Genomic DNA, 19,523 nt, shown 5'->3' on the forward strand with positions numbered 1-19,523 from the left:
TTTAGATTTTGACATTTTAATTTTTTTTGAATACAAGCCACTTTTTGCAAGCTAGGAAACAGAATCAAACTAAGGCAGTCTTGTCCTCTACAGATCCAGGCCAGTTCTTACAATCTTCAGCAGAATGACATCATAATATGAGGTGCTAACAACAGGGTTAAAAACTATAAATAATAACCACTTATCTACATTTTTTCCTTAGGAAACAGCCAAAAGTCTCATCCTTAAAGGTATGATATACAGAACGTCTAGATTTACAAAGGACAGAATGATCCAAATTATATGCTGGCCACCTGTCAGTGAACCAGATCAGAGCTGGCCAAGGACTGGTGAACAGAGAATGTGTTTACAGTTTGAAAATTTGCTCTGAGGTTTAAAAAATTCCTAGTTGCTGTTAATAAGAAAGCAAGTAAAAAATATTATAGATGCACCACACTGATATTTGATTTTGCCACGGTTTTCCACTAGAACACAAAGTTAGAGTATGGGGATAAGACACATATTTTCGAAATAAATTACTTAGGAATAAGAAATCTGACATACTGCATTCTTCCATTTGCCACAAGAACATATTGACAATGAGGACTATTTAAAAGAATGCTCAACTCTAAAAAGGGTGGTGGCAGCAACACATTCCACTACAGAATAACCTCCCACTTTCCCATACAATTAACATTGCTACCTTTCATGATACATATTCATGTGGAAAAACTTGTCAGGAGCTTTTGCCAGGGCCAGGAGATGAAAAATAGAGACTGTCCTGATGACATGGATAGCTGTAAGCTCAGTTAACATCTTTAGGATAGACCCATAAAATCTGGCCACTGTTTTGTTAAACATCTGCAAATCGCAGAACTCCTTAGCCCTTAGCCATAGTATCTGCTCAATGTCTTAAAGCTGGGCTCAGTCCCATCTGTGACTCTTTTCTTCAGGGCTGAGGTGTGTGTTAGTCATCAAAGTCTGGAATGTCATCGTAGGAGTATCCCCGGTAGCCTTTGGATGCATAGTAGGCAATGCGCAGGTGGTAAAATCCTGGCAGGAACACCAGGATGCCAATGATCAGGACGGGAACGGCCCGGTCTGCCCCCTGGTGGCAGAAGGAGGCAAACACATCAGTACCATGCAAGTTATAAATTTTAAAATAAAATAAAGCCATGGGTCCAATCCATGGATCAGTTATCATATACTTTTCAGAGCACTTTAATTTGGTAATACACTACCAAGGCAAAAGATTTACATCTTTGCCTCCTTATCAATTGCAGAAAAACTACAAAGTACTAAAAATTATAAATAAATTATCCATGTTCAACCATAGATATCTACTTCCCATAAAGAAACCAGAGCTCCTTAGAGAAATTGCTGTTTATGAGTTGAGGGGGCAGGGAATATACAGATGGGCCTGGGATAACTTGCTGAGCCAGAAAACAAGAAAGCTATCAAAGGCTAACCTAGGTCAGCTTTAAAAGACAGGAGTAGGGGACTTCCCCGGTGGCAGAGTGGTTAACACTCCACGTTCCCAATGCAGGGGGCCTGGGTTTGATCCCTGGTCAGGGAACTAGATCCCACATGCATGATGCAACGAACTGCCACAACTAAGGAGCCCACCTGCCACAACTAAGACCCAGCACAACCAAATAAAGAAAGAAATAAATATTAAAAAAAAAAAAAGAAAAAAAGACAGGAGTAACCTGCAGAGGCTCCTATTGACCAAATATGGGACAATTTATATGTTAAAAAGAATATAGACTACAGTTGACTGAAGCACAAATATGGAAAAAGATGATAAGCTTACAGTGATACTAACAATTCTTTGGTTACCTTTTGAGGTTGCTAGGTGTATTTTTATAAAAATTTGATAATTAAAGAGAAATAATCAAACATTTTTCCTACCTTCACTATACACATTGTATTTCAGGGTAACCAAATAATGGTTTTGAGAAAGTTCCAGAAGAATTTTCGCTGATAAACGTGGAAAATTAGAGAACTGGATTCATTAGTGAAAAGGGTAATTCATTTTATAATAAATGAATTAGGCTGAAGACACCTGAACCCAGTAATCAATCTTAATATCAACTAAAAATTAGGACAACCATTTTGTGCCTCCTAATGTAATGCTATAGCAATGGTTCTCAAAATGTGGTCCATGGAACACCAGCATCATCGGGGAACTTGTTAGAAATGCAAATTCTCATGCCTCACCCTAGACCTACAAAACTGGAATCTCTGGGAGCAGGGTCAAGGAACCTGTGTATTAAGAAGTCTGCCAATTGATTCTGATAGATGCTGAAGTTTGAGAACCCATGTGCAATAGCAAATACACAGCACCACTATGAAATATTCTTTCTAAAACAAAGCTAAAGTAGAACTAAATCTAAGCAAGTCCCTAAATCTAACAGTATGCAAGAAATATGAAGAATAGAAAAACAGGTAAATGGTATCAAGACAACACCCCTAGATTAATGTAAAAACTGTTAGAGATGCACGCTTACAGATTTACCAGCTAATGTAAATCTGGTATTTGCTTTAGTATACAGGAAAAAAAGTTGGGGATAGATGAAACAAAACATTCATAATTGTTGATGCCTAGTTGTGGATACACGGTGGGGGTTCATATTATTCCATCTACTTCTGTTTTGTTTGAAATGTCTGCAATAATAGTGAAAAAAAACCCAAACTAAAAACCAAAACAATCTATAGGTGATTTTCTTAATTAACACCTTTATCCTTATTTATAAAGCAGTCTTTTAAAAACCACACAAGGTGAAGTGATATTTGTTGCATGTGGATCTCACTTCCATTCTAAATTTTCACATCATTAATAGAATCTTGACTATACCCCTGGGATTAACAATGCATGCTGCAATGAAAGTTAACTGAAGGCACAGTCCTGAAGTTATATGTTCAAATTTAGATGGCACCAAGTATGCCTCTGGTGGCCACGTAATAGTTTAGGACCTGAGGCAAATTGGATACAGGTCTCAAAAGCCAAATGTAGCCATTTTATTGTGACAGTGTTTAATATTCCCAGTTCCAAGGATAATGCCCACAGTTTTAGCTCTTGGTTTTGTTCCTTCTGTAGACCAACGTGACCATCATCCACTGGCCTGGTGTGTGTTGAAGAACATATGTGAATTATGGTCAGTATTACTTTAGAACAATTTAGACGCTGTGTATAAGCATCTGTATACAATCCAAAAGAAACAACCACCAAAAACGACTTTAGGTTACTAAGGTATCATACTGAAGCTCAATAGGAACTCCAACCAAATCCAATTTAAGAAAGATCTGATCCATGAGCCAAAAGTCCTGGCTTGGTCAGTGGCCCCAGACCTATATAAGCCTCACTGCTTCTCCCCAAACACTAAGTACAGCAGTATAACTGCAAAGTTATAATAACAGCATTCTACTCCAGTTATAGCCTTTATCAGTCAGAAATCCTCAACGCTAGGCTCAGTTTTGCTGTTCCAAACTAAGATGGTGGGAAAACTGCCCAACATCTCAGAGGGAAAATTTGCCTACCTGCCACACCCACCTCATAGGAACTGTGGGAAAAGTTTGTTGAAGCTCAAAGGAAGAAATATGTCTTGTTATCTGAGAACAAAATCTAAAAAAAGAAACCCTTTTCTCCTTTCTGTTGGAATATACTGAATATAAAAATGTGAGTCCTGGCTCACATTTTAAACATGTCACGGCAATCCCACAAGCCCCTCAGCTTACCCCTTTGCTGATATAGCCTGCCAGCAGGAGGGAGCCTATGATAATGAGGAAGGCGCCAATCAAAAACAGCACCGTAGCAAGCGCAATGGCCTTATATGGAATCTTAGGAGGGCTTTTCTTAAACTGAAAGAAAAACAAAAAAAGACAAGGAAGAGCATTATGAATACACCAGGGCTCAGACACTTTAAAGCAGAGAGGATAAGAGGAACCAATCTTGGTGTGTCTTGAAGTAAGTCCTACTACCCAATGCAGCTCTGGGAGAGAAAGGAAAAGAACTGGCAGGAGATGAAGGTCTAGTTATTGCTCTAACAATAACTTGAGGGAGGGAGTCCCAGAATGTTATTCTTTCTCGTTTTACTCTCATTCCACAGATCATTCACTGTACCGTAAAAAAATTATTTTCTTACAAAAACAAAAGATACTTTATGGTCATTCATTGATTAGACATGTTTTTAATAAACATGTCTTGGCACATGGAAGGCTGTACTAATCTACAGGGATTAAGAGTGTATATCATGCTCTGGAAAATAAGAAAGAAAATAAGTGATTTCTGGCATTCAAAGTTAAGCTGGCATATAGTCAAAGGTTTTAAAAGATACTTTTTCGGGCTTCCCTGGTGGTGCAGTAGTTGAGAGTCCGCCTGCTGATGCAGGGGACACGGGTTCGTGCCCCGGTCCGGGAAGATCCCACATGCCGCAGAGCGGCTGGGCCCGTGAGCCATGGCCGCTGAGCCTGCGCATCTGGAGCCTGTGCTCTGCAACAGGAGAGGCCACAGCAGTGAGAGGCCCGCGTACCGCAAAAAATTAAAAACAAAAAACTTTTCCTAAAGCATTAGTTGCCTGCTCCACAAGGCAAATAACCTGCCTTATTAACAAGTTCAATTCAAGGTTAAGATTCAGAAACAAATTCCTAAGGTTTGGCTCATGGTTGTGTCTGACCTAACTGACTGGAAGCTTTCCAGACGCACTTAAAAACAAAACGAAAAAACCCCCAAAACTCTCTCCTTCAAGTGTGGGTCCAAAAAGTACAAAGAATAGTTGATTTGTTTATATTTAAAAGGATGAGTTCCTGCCACTTCCTCTTCGGTCCTGGTTCCACCTAAAATATTCTATTCTAAAGGGAAGTGGATAAAAAGAGATGCTACACCATTAACTATTTTATAAACAATGATCAGGGTAGGACACAAACTTAATAAATATTCTGTTTTACTTATTGTTTGCCACAAAGAATACTTTTAATAAATTGGATCTCACGACATCAGGAAAGAAGGAAGATTCCCACAATCTGCTGGCTTTAGCAGTTAGTTTCTCCCTTAAAAGATGAACTGGTTTTGACTGAAGTGTAAACAAACTGATGACACAATCTTTAAAAAATTCTACTTAACAAAAGACAATCTGATTATTTCCAGATAAACTAAATAGAATTTGCAACTACTGAACTCTGGCATTATAACTAAAATTTATTAGACAATATTTATATTGGTTCAAAACTGCTCTGCCAAGGTCCTTCCTTCTGCAGGCTATGGCTGAAAATCTCAGAGCAGAGTTTCTTTCCTGCTGCTCCCTCTAATATCTAGGGACAGTGAGCAAAACCTCTACCTGGAAGGTTTCCCTGCTAATTCAGCAGAAACAGAGCCAGCCAATCTCATCAGGTCCCTTCTGCATTTACCTGAAGGTCAATGTAGCCATCGTCTGTACTGGAGAGCCTTGAGTATTTCACTTTACTACTGGGGATTCCAGTAGCCAGGTTGGTACGAGACGGCATCATAACACGCTGACACAGCTACAGTCTGAAAACAAAGAAAAGTATTATTGTCTGCAGGCTACAACAATGTGTTTGTTATACGTATTGGAGTTCTGGGCTGCAATGTCATACTAGCAACTGGCAATTTAGGCTCCATTGCTCTTAAAACCTGATATTCCTTTGACAAGTGAAAGCATTCTCATTATGCATCTACTCTGGTTTGTCCTGGTAGAATAAGAATCAAGACATTTGCCAAGAACCAGACCTCATGTTTATGTTGCCACCAATGTTTCTCTGCCTCCTAATTTTTCCAAAGTCACACGGCGAGTAGGTGAAAGGGTGGTGACTTAAATCCAAGTCCATCTGACATTTCAACCATTCTGCTATAGTATAGTTTTGCATGTCCCCCGTGCCTGCTTCCAGAAAAAGCAAGAGGAGCATATACTCAAGTGATTCTCTTATTTGTCAGGGAGAGAGGAGAGAGGGTGGGAAATGGAATACATTCACATCAGCATTTTGCCTATTTCCCTCTGATAGATATCATCCTTTTAATACAAAAGATCTGTAAAACTTCTTGTTGCAAATTTGGATAAGCTACTGGCTACCAGTGTTGTACCAGTGTCCTCTGATTTGCCTGACTCTCTGCTCCACCCCAAGCACTGAAAGCAGCGATTGCACTTTCCAGGTTACTTCTACAGCTACATTAAAAACAAACAAACAAAAAACCCTGAATACATACCTGGTTTTTGTTCAAAATAGTCAAAGCTGAATATAGTAATGAAATCACGGTTATTATGTCACCAGTTTAAACACAGTAGATAAGATTAAAAAACAATGACATTTAAATTGAAAAAGAGTTTGTAATTTGTGTACTTTTCCTCCATAAAATCACAAAGTTATGCGAATGAAACAAGTAAATCTATTTTGATCATGAAGATATTTGATTTCTAAAAGTGAAACATATCTTTAAAAAAAGAAAAGTATTTCAATAAGGGCAACATAAAAAAAAACATAAAACATAAAGACCGGCCTTCCTCTGGTATGACATTTTGCAAATAATCATCATAATTATAATAGCAGTTAACAATTACCTAGTATTAAGTGACGGGTACTGTTTTAAGTGCTTTATATATACTTAATACTGAATATTAATGAGCTGTTTTAAGTGGCCCGCAGTCAACCTAAACTAACTAGCATTATAAAGGAATTGGTGCTTAATGCTCATGTCCCTTTTTAGTAATTATATACTGGAGCAGAAATCAAGTATTAAAAAAATAAGAGTATGCTTACTAACATGCTTTTCTAAAAGGGTTAGATCAAATTCCGTCAAATACTATGTTTTTAGGTGTTGCGATCCCGACTACACGATAATCTAAATTTAATTCTATAAAACTTAAAGTCCAAACTACCAATAAGTGGGGGGTTTGAGAGCATTTAATCACCTCTGATTTGTATTAGTCTTAAAAAAATAGTTTACATACTCTGACATTAACTTCATACACATCAAAACATAAAAAAGCGCAGGGCGTGAAGGAGACGGGAGACAAATGCTTATTGGTAGCAAAGAGTAATAATTCTAAAAGAGGGGAAAGGAAAAACGTAAATCAATGTTTGCCGGGTACCAGCCCAAGTTCCCAACAGGCTTTTTTACCAGCCTCACCGCAACCCCAAAATATCCTCAGCACTTGAATGTTGCAAGAATTTTGAAAGCATCAGCAAAGCACTTAGCACAGTGCCTTGCACTATGCGCCTCTACAAACTACTTCCCTGCCCGCCTCCAGACCAAGCCAACAAGAGAAATAAGGACCAACATGATTTTAGAAGGAAAACAAAATCCAGTTTCTGGAAAAAGGCCAGCCGTGCCCCGGGAGGGCGAACGCTCCACACCGAGGACTCGGGGCTTGATTTCGGCAGGGAGCGTAGTCTGGACCGCGCCGCGAACCTGAGTCGAGCTCTTCCGCTCCCTCCCCGCCCCAAGCACGCCTTACCGGAGCCCGGGCCAGACAGCCCGCGCGCAGACAGATAGCTCACGGTTTGCAGCAGGTAAGCCGGGGACCTCACGGTACGCCCCCAGACCACTGCGTCGCCGCCCCAGACCAGCTGGGAGCCGAAAATGGCTTGTCGCAAGGCGGCGCGCCGGACGTGGCGTCACCGGGAGCGACGCCTCCTTGTTCCACTCTCCGTCCGGTTTCGGGCGTGTGCCCGGTGTGCTAGGGCCCCGTGGGGTTGCGGGAGGCGTGGGCTGGGCTGGCTGCAGACCACCTCCTACGCGGCGGGCGAGTGCCTAAGTAACCGGGCTGCGTGGGTCACAGGTCCAGGGCTAGCCGGCTACGTGTTTCTTTCCGGCCCCTAGGGTAGTGTAGGGAGCTCAGTGGCGCCTCGAGAGGTGGAAGCCGAGCCGGCGAAGCTCCCTGAAGGCCGGGGCTGTCAGGTCTCCCTATGCCCAGGGAAGGCTGCCTTCCCGGGCCGCGCCGCAGTCTCTGCCGCCCTATACCCCACCCGCTACTCTCGAGTAGCCCCACATTCTTGCGCTTCAGTTTCCCCGCTCCTCATCTTCAGGCCTTACCCTGGCAAGAGGTCTGGCCACAAGGGACATTTTGCAACACGTGAAACTTTTTAAAATGTCGAGCTTTATTAAGTATAATTTACATATGATAAAGTACAATTGGATTAGTTTTGACAGGTACATATAGTCTTGGAGCCATCATCACAACGTAGATAAAATATTTTCATCACTCCAGAAATTTCCATCAGGCCCCTTTGCAGCCAATATCCTTCCCCAACTCCAGGCACACAGAAAGGTAATGAATAGTTACCTACTGGATACAGTGAGTTCTACCGTCACTGCAAGTACGACAGAAATCTGTCATTTAATCCACCAAACACAAAATACACCGGAAAAAGAGGACTACAATAAAGGAATTCTCAATATGCAGCATACCAACTTGTGACCTTGTAGCACAATTACTGCTGGGCCTTTTTCACTTTCTTGGTTGAATCCAACATCCATGGAATTAAGTCACCTTCATCCTTTAAGGGAATAAGTCCCCACAAAAGGCTACTTACGCTAGAGAAATTATTTTTGCACATACATACTCCTTGGGACCTATCAGATCTACTAAAACTTCCAAGACTCCTGTACAAGGCTCCCTAGGCTAATGAAACACTGCCCTGTAACCATGCTAGTCTTATAAAGCTGACAGAACTTTGGGTACATGAAACTTCTGTAGAGTTAGTTTCTGCAAGCAAAAATGACAAAGTATTATATATTTGTTCTACTCTCCCCTTTTCATTTCTTGAGCTCAAGTCAATACCAAAATAAGTTTGGCAAATGAATCCCCCAAAATACTTTGTCACCTGCTGTATCTGAAATACTTTTTATCACTGTATCTAATGTCATATCAACCTGCTCTAGACTGAAACAATAAGCTCATTTACATGAGCTGCTTGAATTGTGAATTCTCTAGGATACTTGCAACCATCATGGTCCAAATGAAGGCACTGTCCTGTGATGCTTGAAATTCAAATAACTTTTATTTAAATTGAAAACAATACTTAAAACTGCATTTAGAGTCAAAACCCTTTTGTTTATAAAAATTATAAGTATTCCTAGGTAAGGCAAAGTTATTACTCAGTTAACAAGACCAGATTTGACTTTGGACTTTACTTTTTGAACAAACTATAGAGAATGGAGAAAAGAAAAAGTTATTTACAGAAAACAATATCTACATATGTACTCAGAGGTACAAAGACAAAACAGACTTAAGTATGTGGTAGCATCTCAGAAGCAGTTCTCAAAGAGCTTAGTTTTATTTCCTTGAATTTTAAGAATGTCTAAGATCCTTCTTCATCCTCGATCTTGGGAGCCAAATAGTACTTTAAATGTCCCATATCAGCAATTTTATACTCTACGACTGAAAGAAAACAGGAATATAATTAATTACTGAGAAGTACCACATACACTACCTACAAAACAAGATTCAACAAGTTTATTATCTTACCAAGGGGTACATCTGCAGACATACTGAGTGTTACTGTAGGAGAGAGTGGAGTGGCTTTTGTAAAGAAGTTCAGGTACCTCAGTGCAAAAGTTAGCTGAACTGGTTCATTCATGTCTATGGTAACCTTAGGGAGAAAACAAAAGATTCATCATACTGAAAAACATCAAGAAAGCTGCAACCCATTCATTTCTAATATACATTGACAAATGACTTAGTTTCTTCAACAAATAAAATTGTAATAGAGGGAAAATGAAGAGAGAACCAATGGACTAAAAGAAATTTAAGGAGCGTATCTCAATGAACTGTAATGTATGGACCTTATTAAAATCTTGATTCAAACAAACTGAAATAACCAAGGAAGTAGGAACACTGAAAAATTCCTTAATATAATTTTCTTAGATGTCATAAAATGTTTACACTACAAATCAATTAAAATATTTATGAGTGAATTTTTTCTTTCTTTCTGTCTTTTTTTTTTTTTTTTTTTTTTTTGGTCCTTTTATCTCCAGTCTACGTAGAAGGTGACAGCTAATGAATGTTCATTAAATGGATGAAGGTATGTTTATTAAGACTCAAGATTTGCTGTGATGGATTCTCACATTATGATAGTTCATTGTTTCAAATGCGAGTTTGCTCTGAGGTGCTTTATCTGCATTTCATGTAAACAGGTGGGGTGAGGGCTCTGAACTGCTTAACTGGCATCGGCAGGCGGACTCCCAACCACTGCGCCACCAGGGAAGCCCGAATTTTTTCTTTCTTTAAAAATTTCTAGCTGCACGGCTTTAGGGATGTTAGTTCCCTGATGAGGGATCGAACCCACGCCCTCGTCAGTGAAAGTGTGGAGTCCTAACCACTGGACCGCCAGAGAATTCCCTATGGGTTAAGTAACATTTGAGAGAAGAACAAAAATCAAGATTGGCAGGGGAGTGAAATGTAATTTAGGAGAAAAGAATCAGCCTCTGGAGTTTTGTTACTAATATATATTTGTTACTAATATATGTATTTTTAAACTCTTTATTTAAAAGTTAATATAAGGATTACATAAGAGCTCACAACAGCTAGACTTTACCCCCAACTAGATCCTACAGGGTTGCACAATTATTTGGTAAAAACATAGTAAGTACCTCCAGAAAGCTAAAGCTGGCCTCCCAAGCCTATCCTTAAGAGTATGTGTAGGTTTGATACACAAACCCATTGTTCTAGTTTATAAAGGGTGCACTAAATTTACATTCCCTTCTCACAAATTTAAGTTAGATGGCATCTATAATATCACTTGCAGATTTCAAAAGTTTCAATTCTCACATATTAGTTACTTGGAAATGCAAATTCTGTCTTTCTTTAGAGCTCTCTTTAATTTTAGCAATTACCTTGCTAAAGACTGAATGTTTGTGCCCCCCACCCCAATTCACATTAAAACCAAATTCACAATATGGTGGTACTGGAGGTGGGGGCTTTGGGAGGTGCTTAGCATTAGGAAGGCAGATCCCTCATGAATGGGATTAATGCCCTTATAAAAGAGACCCCAGAGTACTCCCTTGCCCCTTCCACCAGGTAAGAAGGCTGCTGTCTGTGAACCAAGAAGCAGGCCCTCGTCAGACACCAAATCTGCCAGCTTCCGAGTCTCCAAAACTGTGAATAATAAACTTTGGTTGTTTATAAGCCACTCAGTCTATGGTATTTTGTTATAGAAGCCTTAGCAGACTAAGATATAACCTAATATTCTTCTTCCAAGGTATTTTGTTTACTTAAAAACTACTTACAGCCTCCTCTTCTTTATCAACATTACTCGTTTGTGACAACTTAATATTTCCATTTCCAAGTTCTCCACTTGCAGAAAATTTCACTCCATCTTTTGCACAGGAAATTACAACAGCATCTCCAATATGACTGAGATCTCGGCATATACGTGCAAATTCACCAGAAGGCATCTTTACTACACAGCTGTACTCTTGTTCCTGTAAAACAAAGAATTTTTTTTTTTTTTTGCGGTACGCGGACCTCTCACTGCTGTGGCCTCTCCCGCTGCGGAGCACAGGCTCCAGATGAGCAGGCTCAGCGGCCGTGGCTCACAGGCCCAGCTGCTCCGCGCCATGAGGGATCCTCCCGGACCGGGGCACGAACCCGCGTCCCCTGCATCGGCAGGCGGACTCTCAACCACTGCGCCACCAGGGAAGCCCCAAAACAAAGAAATTTAAATGTCATGGAAATAAAAGATTTGGCACCCTCACTTTCTGAAGACTCAGCATCTAAACAAGAACTCAGAATTCAAGATTTTCTGATGACTTTGAAATATCACTCATTGTGTAATTTCTTAACACTCTAACCACTCAAAAAATAAATGCAGATATAAAACAAGTATGCTTTAAGAATAACCATACTAAGAAAACAAATTAGAGCTTAAACTTTGAACAGTAAATGCACTATCCCGGGAACAAGAGCCTCCACCTAATCACCCTACAGTAGGGCTAAATCAAGAGGCCATTAGGGTATGTCATACAGTGATGATGGCGCAAACAGGTCTGCTTTCCAAAACAAGAGAATATGATGTTAGGCATTTTAAACATCCAAACACCTCTTCTCACTTTTGATGTTGATAAACCTAACCATAATGAATTTCTGCTAAAACAGCTTTAAGATCTTCTCTCAATAAAAACCAAGCACTCGGGTTTCCCTGGTGGCACAGTGGTTAAGAATCTGCCTGCCAATGCAGGGGACACAGGTTCAAACCCTGGTCCGGGAAGAACCCACATGCCGTGGAGCAACTAAGTTCGTGCGCCACAACTACTGAGCCTGCACTCTAGAGCCCATGAGCCACAACTACTGAACCCAATTACCACAACTACTGAAGCCTGCACACCTAGAGCCCATGCTCCACAACAAGAGAAGCCGCCTCAATGAGAAGCCTGCGCACCGCAATGAAGAGTAGCGCCCCCTCTCCCCAGCTAGAGAAAAGCCCACACGCAGCAATGAAGACCCAACACAACCAAAAGTAAATTAAAGATCTACAAAAAAACAAAAAAAATCAAGCACTCTAGGAATAATAATTTAAAAAAAGATGCAGAGGTTAATGTAAATATTCACTCAGCAGAAATAAATTCAAACCAATGAGCCACTGTAGAACACCATAAATTAATAAAATGACAAATACGTCAGTCTTAAACACCCCACTCTGGAACATGCATGAGCACATATACAGAAAAAGTTCTGTTAGGAAATAGGCTTTAAATTATTATATTAATATATCTTATGTAACTTTCAAGACTGTATAGTATGCTCAATCAGAAACTTTGATACTCACTGGAATTCCAAGTTGTTCAACATCTAAATCCATTAACTTCATTTCATAGTCTGAAACCTTTTCTTGATCTACCAAAAGAAACCAAATGTTGAAGAAGAATACGTAAGTTTACAAATGTCAGGTATACTTTACAGCCATCACAAACATTATCTTAAATTTCTCTCAGCCTTGGGAAATACTGACACTACATTTTAATTTCTTCTAGCATAAGTCAGTAGAAGGGTGCGACTTACTTGGAGCTTCAAATACAAGTGCCAAGGTGTCCGCATTATCTTCAGCCCTTAGTGTAATGATGTCTTCATTGCCAGCACATTTCAGTATTTTGGACATGCTAGAACACAGGAGAACAAAGGGTTTAAAATCAACGAATTAAAACCAGGAGGTACCACTTTTAACCATTAGACCATCTGCCGAATTGGTGAGTTAGAGAAATGTAAGGGGGATGTGTAAGCCGGTCCAGCCATTTGGAATGCAATCTGGTAGTATTTATACTTAAACTAAACAGCCCCCCCACCAAGAGCAATTCACTTCTGGATATAAATAAAACAGCAGTATTTTATGAACTGCAAATCCCTTTGGTGGGTGAAGTTAATTATTGGGCCAACAATCTCTAAAAACGATTTAATAAACCTGTTAAAACACACTGCATGTAGTAGGGGTAGATATTTCTCACAAGCTTTAAGATTTAAACATGTGTATGTACTAGACAAGTAGTGGTCAAAAGTTGAAAGCACTGCCCTGGGATAAATTTTTCTCAAACCGGGATCTTGGGGTGCTCAGCGCAACTCTGTAGTAAAAGAAATACTCCTGTCGCTCGTTAGGGCGAATGAACTAGGACACATTATAAAGCAGTTAAAGTCAATCAGGACCAAGGTTTCTCATCCGAGGCCGCCTGCACTTAATGACCAAAGAGCTCTGCAACAGTCTTTTCCTGGCACCGCAAAGAAGTCCATCATTTTCCCGCCACCACCCGCTTTGTGACTTTGGCGCGGAAAGAGCCGGTTCGCGCTGCAGCAAGCGCGGGCTTTCCGAACCGCGCGTTCCGCTGGGTCCCGCCCCACTGGTGCCGCAGGCCAATGAGAAGGCGCAGATGGCCCACTCCAGCCAATGAGGGCCCGGCCCGGAGGCGCTCCCGCCAAGAGCCAGAGGGGGTGGATCAGGGCCCGGCTATCCGCTGCTTAGGGGCTCACCTGGTGAGGTTCACGCCCATGGCCAAGTTGCGGTCGCAGCGGTACGTGTCGAAGCCCTCGGAGCGCAGGGTGAGCTGCACCAAAGAGACATGGGACGAGTCCATGCTCTGCAGGTTCACGCCGCTCGAGCTGATGTCCCAGCAGGCCTCGTTGATGAGGTCCTTAAGCGCCTCAAGCACCTTCTTCAAGATGGAGCCCTGGACCAGGCGCGCCTCGAACATGGTGGCGGAGTCGCAACGACACGGCTGCTGGCGGAAGGAAGGAGGAAGGTATAGCCGGCTTAGGCTTCAGAAGATGAGAGCGAGCGGCGGAACTAACGAACGCTTGAGACGGAGGAACCCCACAACCAGCCCGCCGCGCCTGCAGCAGTTTAATACTGCCGCGTCTACGAGCGCGCGCTTCGACCCCGCGCCCCTCGCGGGGACGTCACCCCGCTGCCCCGCCTGCTGCCTGGGCGGAGAGACGGAAGAGCCAATCGTGTCCCTGTTCCGCACGAAGCCCGCCCCACCCCTAACATCTATTGGAGGGTGCGGACTGGGGACGAGGCATGAGCGCTGCGCCTTCTGAGGACCGGCTGATAGGCGACCGGCGGGAATCCCCGCCTTTTTGTCACGTTCCGGAACCGGACGTTAGAAACGTCCGGCGTGTGTGCGTGTGCGTGTGTGTGTGTCGGGGAGGGCGGTCGTTGAACTGCGTCTTCGTGGTGCTTCATCTCCCTCTTGAGTGGTAGGGAATTTCCGGCCTCGAAAGTGAAACGCAAATCCAGCCTGCTAGGAGAAAGAGCCACCTTGTAGCCTAAAGAGTTGTCTTGACCACCAGCTCTTAAACCTCCTCCGCCACATACACACCAAACTCGTATCATTTACCGTATGCAACTTTCTAAGCTTTTTTATTTTCTCTACCAATACACTTTTTTTAAAAAAACAAATGAATTTATACCGTAGATCCTTTTGCAAAGTACTTAATAAAGCATGGGTAATTTTATGCCAGGTACATGTTTTCTATATCAGCACCTCTTAAAAAGATGGCTTAATATCCTACGTATGTAACCAACTTAAAAAGTGCTTGTAATCTGGGCAACTCCTTGAAGTATTGATGGATGGAAGAGCATACACATTAAAGTTTTGATAAATATTACTAAATTGACTTGTAAAAGATTGCAATTTACATTTCAGCCAAAACTACGAGCATGCTCATTTCGCCTAATTTTTCTTTCTATAGATATTAGCAATCTCGTTTTTAAATCTGTGCTCGTGTGGAAATTTCAGTTTGTGTATTAAAAGATTGGTGCAAGTTGGATATCGTTCATGTAGTTCTTGACCACTGTCTTATTGATTAAAAGGAGCACTTCATATATTAATAATCTTCTTATTATAAATATCCCTCCTTTGTTTCCTTTTTGCTTTGTTTACAGCATTTCTCTTTAGTTGCTTCTAATATTTTACCTTGGTCTGTAGAATTCTTTAGTTTTTCTACCGTGTATCTTGGTGTGGATTTAATTTTATTTTTCCTGTTCAGGAAATTTTGTGTTCCTCAATCAGAAGATTCATGTATTTCATCAAGTCTAGAAGATTGTCAACCATTATGGCTTCAAAAATTGCCTTTCCCCACTCTATTCTCTCCCTCTAGCACTTGTATTAGGTGTATCTAGTTCACTGAATTTTAGGTACCTTCAATTGTAAGATGCCCCATTTTATGTAGCACAAGAAAATAAAATATCAAACTATCATATGATTTATCATTTAGAATGTCTATTTTGTAATTATCAAAAGAACTTTTAGACTTTTAAAAACATTTGTATCATATATCACTCATGTGCATAATATGTACACACTATATATATATTGGTTAAAGCACTTGTAATATATCTTCACATTCAGTTTCTCACTCAGTTACTGATACTGCTGTTTTTCCATATATCATACTCTGTCATCAAGGGTGTGGATGATGCAGCATTCTTAAGAGTGCTCCTCTATTGTCTCTGGAATTTCTTCCAAGTCTCTGCCATCCATTTGTAAATTTTGATACTAGCACTTCCTTTATGTATAATCAACTATCCTTTTGCATACATCTTTATATCAAAACACAACGGTTTCATCTATTTGTAGGTATTTTCCTTTCCAGGTCCTTTTATTTATTTATTTATTTTTAAAAATATTTATTTATTCATTTATTTATGGCTGCGTTGGGTCTTCGTTGCCGCTCACGGGCTTTCTCTAGTTGTGGTGAGCTGGGCTACTCTTCATTGCGGTGCTCAGGCTTCTCATTGCAGTGGCTTCTCTTGTTGCAGAGCATGGGCTCTAGGCATGCGGGCTTCAGTAGTTGTGACTCACAGGCTCAGTGGTTGTGGCACACGGGCTTAGCTGCTCTGCAGCATGTGGGATCATCCCAGACCAGGGCTCGAACCCATGTCCCCTGCATTGGCAGGCAAATTCTTAACCACTGCACCACCAGGGAAGTCCCTCCAGGTCCTTTTACTGTCTCAGTTCCTTTGCAAAATGTGGAATGTATTTATTCCTCCAGTGAGAAACATTTGCTTCACTAATAACGAATGTATACACTACTACTCTGTTTCTGTGCTTTCTGCTTACATAATAACATTTTGGTTTAATGCCAAATCGAAGTGTTGATCTGAAGGTATTTGAAATGGCAATTAAACTCCACCCATGACTTAAGAATGGCTATGACCTGTGGTCAGGGAAGGCCTTCTGCGGAGGTAGCAGGTTACCAGAGAAACTAGCTGTTTGGAGATTGGGAGAAAGTATTCTAGGCTGAAAGAATAACATGTTTAAAAAGGACAGCATGCTTAGAAAGTGTTCAGATAGTAGTTTGTTTTAAAATTCAAAGCTTTTTTTATAAGTATTTTTCCCCAGTTTTATTGAGATGTAATTGACATACATCAGGACATAAAATAGATTGATGTGTCCGGAACACACTGAACAATGGGGAGAGTGGTGCAAGGTGAGGTTGCAAAGAGAGTCAGGGCTGAGATCTTATAGCCCTTTACAAGCCCTCTACAAGTGAAAAGGAAAGTTATCAAAAGGTCTTTGGCATGAGACAATTTCTGTGTTTTTTAAAAAAAATTAATTAATTAATTTATGGCTGTGTTGGGTCTTTGTTGCTGCTCACGGACTTTCTCTAGTTGTGGAGAGTGCGGGCTACTCTTCATTGCCGTGCGCGGGCTTCTCATCGCAGTGGCTTCCCTTGTGGCGGAGCACGGGCTCTAGGCGAGCAGGCTTCAGTAGTTGTGGCACGCAGGCTTAGTTGCTCCGCGGCATGTGGGATCTTCCCCGGCCAGGGATCGAACCCGTGTGCCCTGCATTGGCAGGTGGATTCTTAACCACTGCGCCACTGGGGAAGTCCCCAATTTCTGTTTTAAGAGGATTACTTTAACTAGTAAAGGTGCTATTTCAGTCAGTGAGAGAAAGAATGAATTAAATTATGACCAAACAATTCATTAAACTTCTAGGAAAAAGTAAAGCTATAGACTCTTCCTAATAACTGTTTACTGAAATAATTTCCAGATAGATTAAATAATTAAAATTCAAATAAATGTAAACCCAATAAGAAATGGAAAAATATTTTGGTAAATATTTAAGAGATCTTGCTGTGGGCTTCTAAACATAAAAGGAAAAAAAACCCATAAAACATAGGAATGACTACATAAGTTTTAAAACTTCAGTGTGCCTAAAAACTTGTGTTGGTTAATATACTTTGTTTCCACAACAGAGAACCCAATTCAAACTGAATAAAAGGACATTTTATGTATCTAAACAAAATCCAGAGGTCCCTGGCTTGTAGTGCCTAAGGTCCAGTCTTAGTAAATGTATGAAAAATGGTTAGCATATTAATAAGCAAAGAAACATAAATTAAAGGGAGATAAAATTTTAATCTACCAAATTAATAAAAATTGTGTTAACACCCATTTCTTAGGAAGGATATTAGGAAGTGAGTACTTTCATGACTTGAAGATGAGAGTATAAATTGGTATAATTTTTCCAGTGGGAATTTGGAAATGTGTATGAAAATCCTTGGAATTTTTTATTTAGTCTTTGACACAGAAATTCAATCTATAGGATTTTTTTTTCCCAAAGAAGTAATCAGAGTTACTTACCAAGATGAGGCATGTTTAAGAATCTTTCTTATAGAATTATTAACAATTCCCCTGAAATTGGAAATAATCTTGAGGTCTAACAATATGGTCTTTGTTAGGTTAATTATGGTAAATCTGTAAGATGGAATACTATAAAGCCTTTCAAGTACCATTCTTGGGCTTCCCTGGTGGCGCAGTGGTTGAGACTCCACCTGCTGATGCAGGGGACACTGGTTCGTGCCCCGGTCCGGGAAGATCCCACATGCTGCAGAGCGGCTAGGCCTGTGAGCCATGGGCGCTGAGCCTGCGTGTCCAGAGCCTGTGCTCCACAACAGGAGAGGCCACAACAGTGAGAGGCCCGCGTACCGCAAAAAAAAAAAAAAAAAAAAAGTACCATTCTCAAAGGGCATTTGATGTTAAAAAGTCGGGTTATGAAACAATATAAACAATAGTAACCCAACTTTCTAAAATTATTATATCTGAGTGTAAGTGCACAGAAAATAGAATAAAAAGGCAATAATATGGATGTTAACAGTAATTATCTATGGCTGATGCTACCACAAATGATCTTAATATTTTTCGTTATGCTTTTCTGCATTTCCCACAATTTCTTCATCAAAAGTATTGTTTGTCTGAAAATGTTAATGCATGCTGGGAGAGAAAAGTGCTGTGAACTATTTAATATAATTTCTGGCAAATTTCTTTACAAGGTGATATCACATATTAAACTGAGTCTCATTCCTGGCTGCACATTAGACTTATCTGGAGAGCTTAACAAAACGAAAGAAGCCTATTTCCTCTAGGTTCCATCTCTAGAGATTCTTATTTAGTTGGTCTAGGATGGGCCCTCCACTGGCATTTTTAGAAGCTCCCCAGGTAATTCTAATAAATAATTAGGACTGAAAAGTCCTGTTTCAGCATGTGTGATCAATTGATGAATATTTATGCTTAAAGCCACCTGCACCTCCATATAGACTATTGGTTTGAAAAAGTAAGACCTATGCTTTGTCAGAGAGAAGACTGGAATTATAGTTTTGATGGACTGTATAATAATCTAATAGGTCTACAAGTTTGTGGGAATGCAGGATTTGTAGTTTTGAAACTTTAAGATGTTATACAGTTCTGCCTATCCCATTCTCAATTCCATTTTGCATGTCATCTCATTAAACTGAATAAGAAGTTTTAGCTTTCTGAGAACACTTGTCAAGATAAGATCTAGAAAGGCAATATGAAGGACAAGAAAAAGAGCAGATCAAGTCTGTTTTTGTTTATGGACAATTTTTTTAAAAATGTACTGTTTAAATAATTCATTTATTGACAGTTCTTCCCCTCTAAGAGAGGAAAAACACTATTCGGGGAACTGAAGAATTTTCTTGTCGCTTGTACCAATGCAGTTTTCAAATTATCTAGAAGGTGGGAGGTGTTTTTATTACAGAATGATAATAATTATAGCAATACCTGCCCACTTACGCTGAGCTTGC

At 40.4% G+C, this 19,523-nt stretch overlaps 2 protein-coding genes across 3 annotated transcripts; both read right to left on the reverse strand.

The window, feature by feature from the left end:
- Positions 1-7,377, reverse strand: TMEM230 (transmembrane protein 230). Its single transcript, XM_007452860.1, has 4 exons — positions 7,272-7,377; positions 5,386-5,499; positions 3,718-3,840; positions 1-1,087 (listed from the first exon to the last, which is right to left on the reverse strand). The coding sequence occupies exons 2-4, from the start codon at positions 5,482-5,484 to the stop codon at positions 947-949; spliced, it is 363 nt and encodes a 120-aa protein (XP_007452922.1). The 5' UTR covers positions 5,485-5,499; positions 7,272-7,377; the 3' UTR covers positions 1-946.
- Positions 7,378-8,969: 1,592 nt separating this feature from the next.
- On the reverse strand, positions 8,970-19,523 carry PCNA (proliferating cell nuclear antigen). Of its 2 annotated transcripts, XM_007452862.1 has the most exons (7): positions 19,513-19,523; positions 13,950-14,272; positions 12,993-13,090; positions 12,760-12,827; positions 11,222-11,416; positions 9,462-9,585; positions 8,970-9,374 (listed from the first exon to the last, which is right to left on the reverse strand). In XM_007452862.1, exons 2-7 carry the CDS (start codon positions 14,168-14,170, stop codon positions 9,295-9,297), a joined length of 786 nt encoding a protein of 261 aa, XP_007452924.1. In that variant the 5' UTR covers positions 14,171-14,272; positions 19,513-19,523; the 3' UTR covers positions 8,970-9,294. The 2 variants fall into 2 exon arrangements, with proteins under 2 accessions (XP_007452924.1, XP_007452923.1); XM_007452861.1 differs by lacking the exon at positions 19,513-19,523 and having other exon boundaries at positions 8,976-9,374; positions 13,950-14,362.

The sequence above is a fragment of the Lipotes vexillifer genome, unplaced genomic scaffold, assembly GCF_000442215.2.
Source record: "Lipotes vexillifer unplaced genomic scaffold, Lipotes_vexillifer_v1.1 scaffold1044, whole genome shotgun sequence".
Lineage (NCBI taxonomy): Eukaryota > Metazoa > Chordata > Mammalia > Artiodactyla > Lipotidae > Lipotes > Lipotes vexillifer.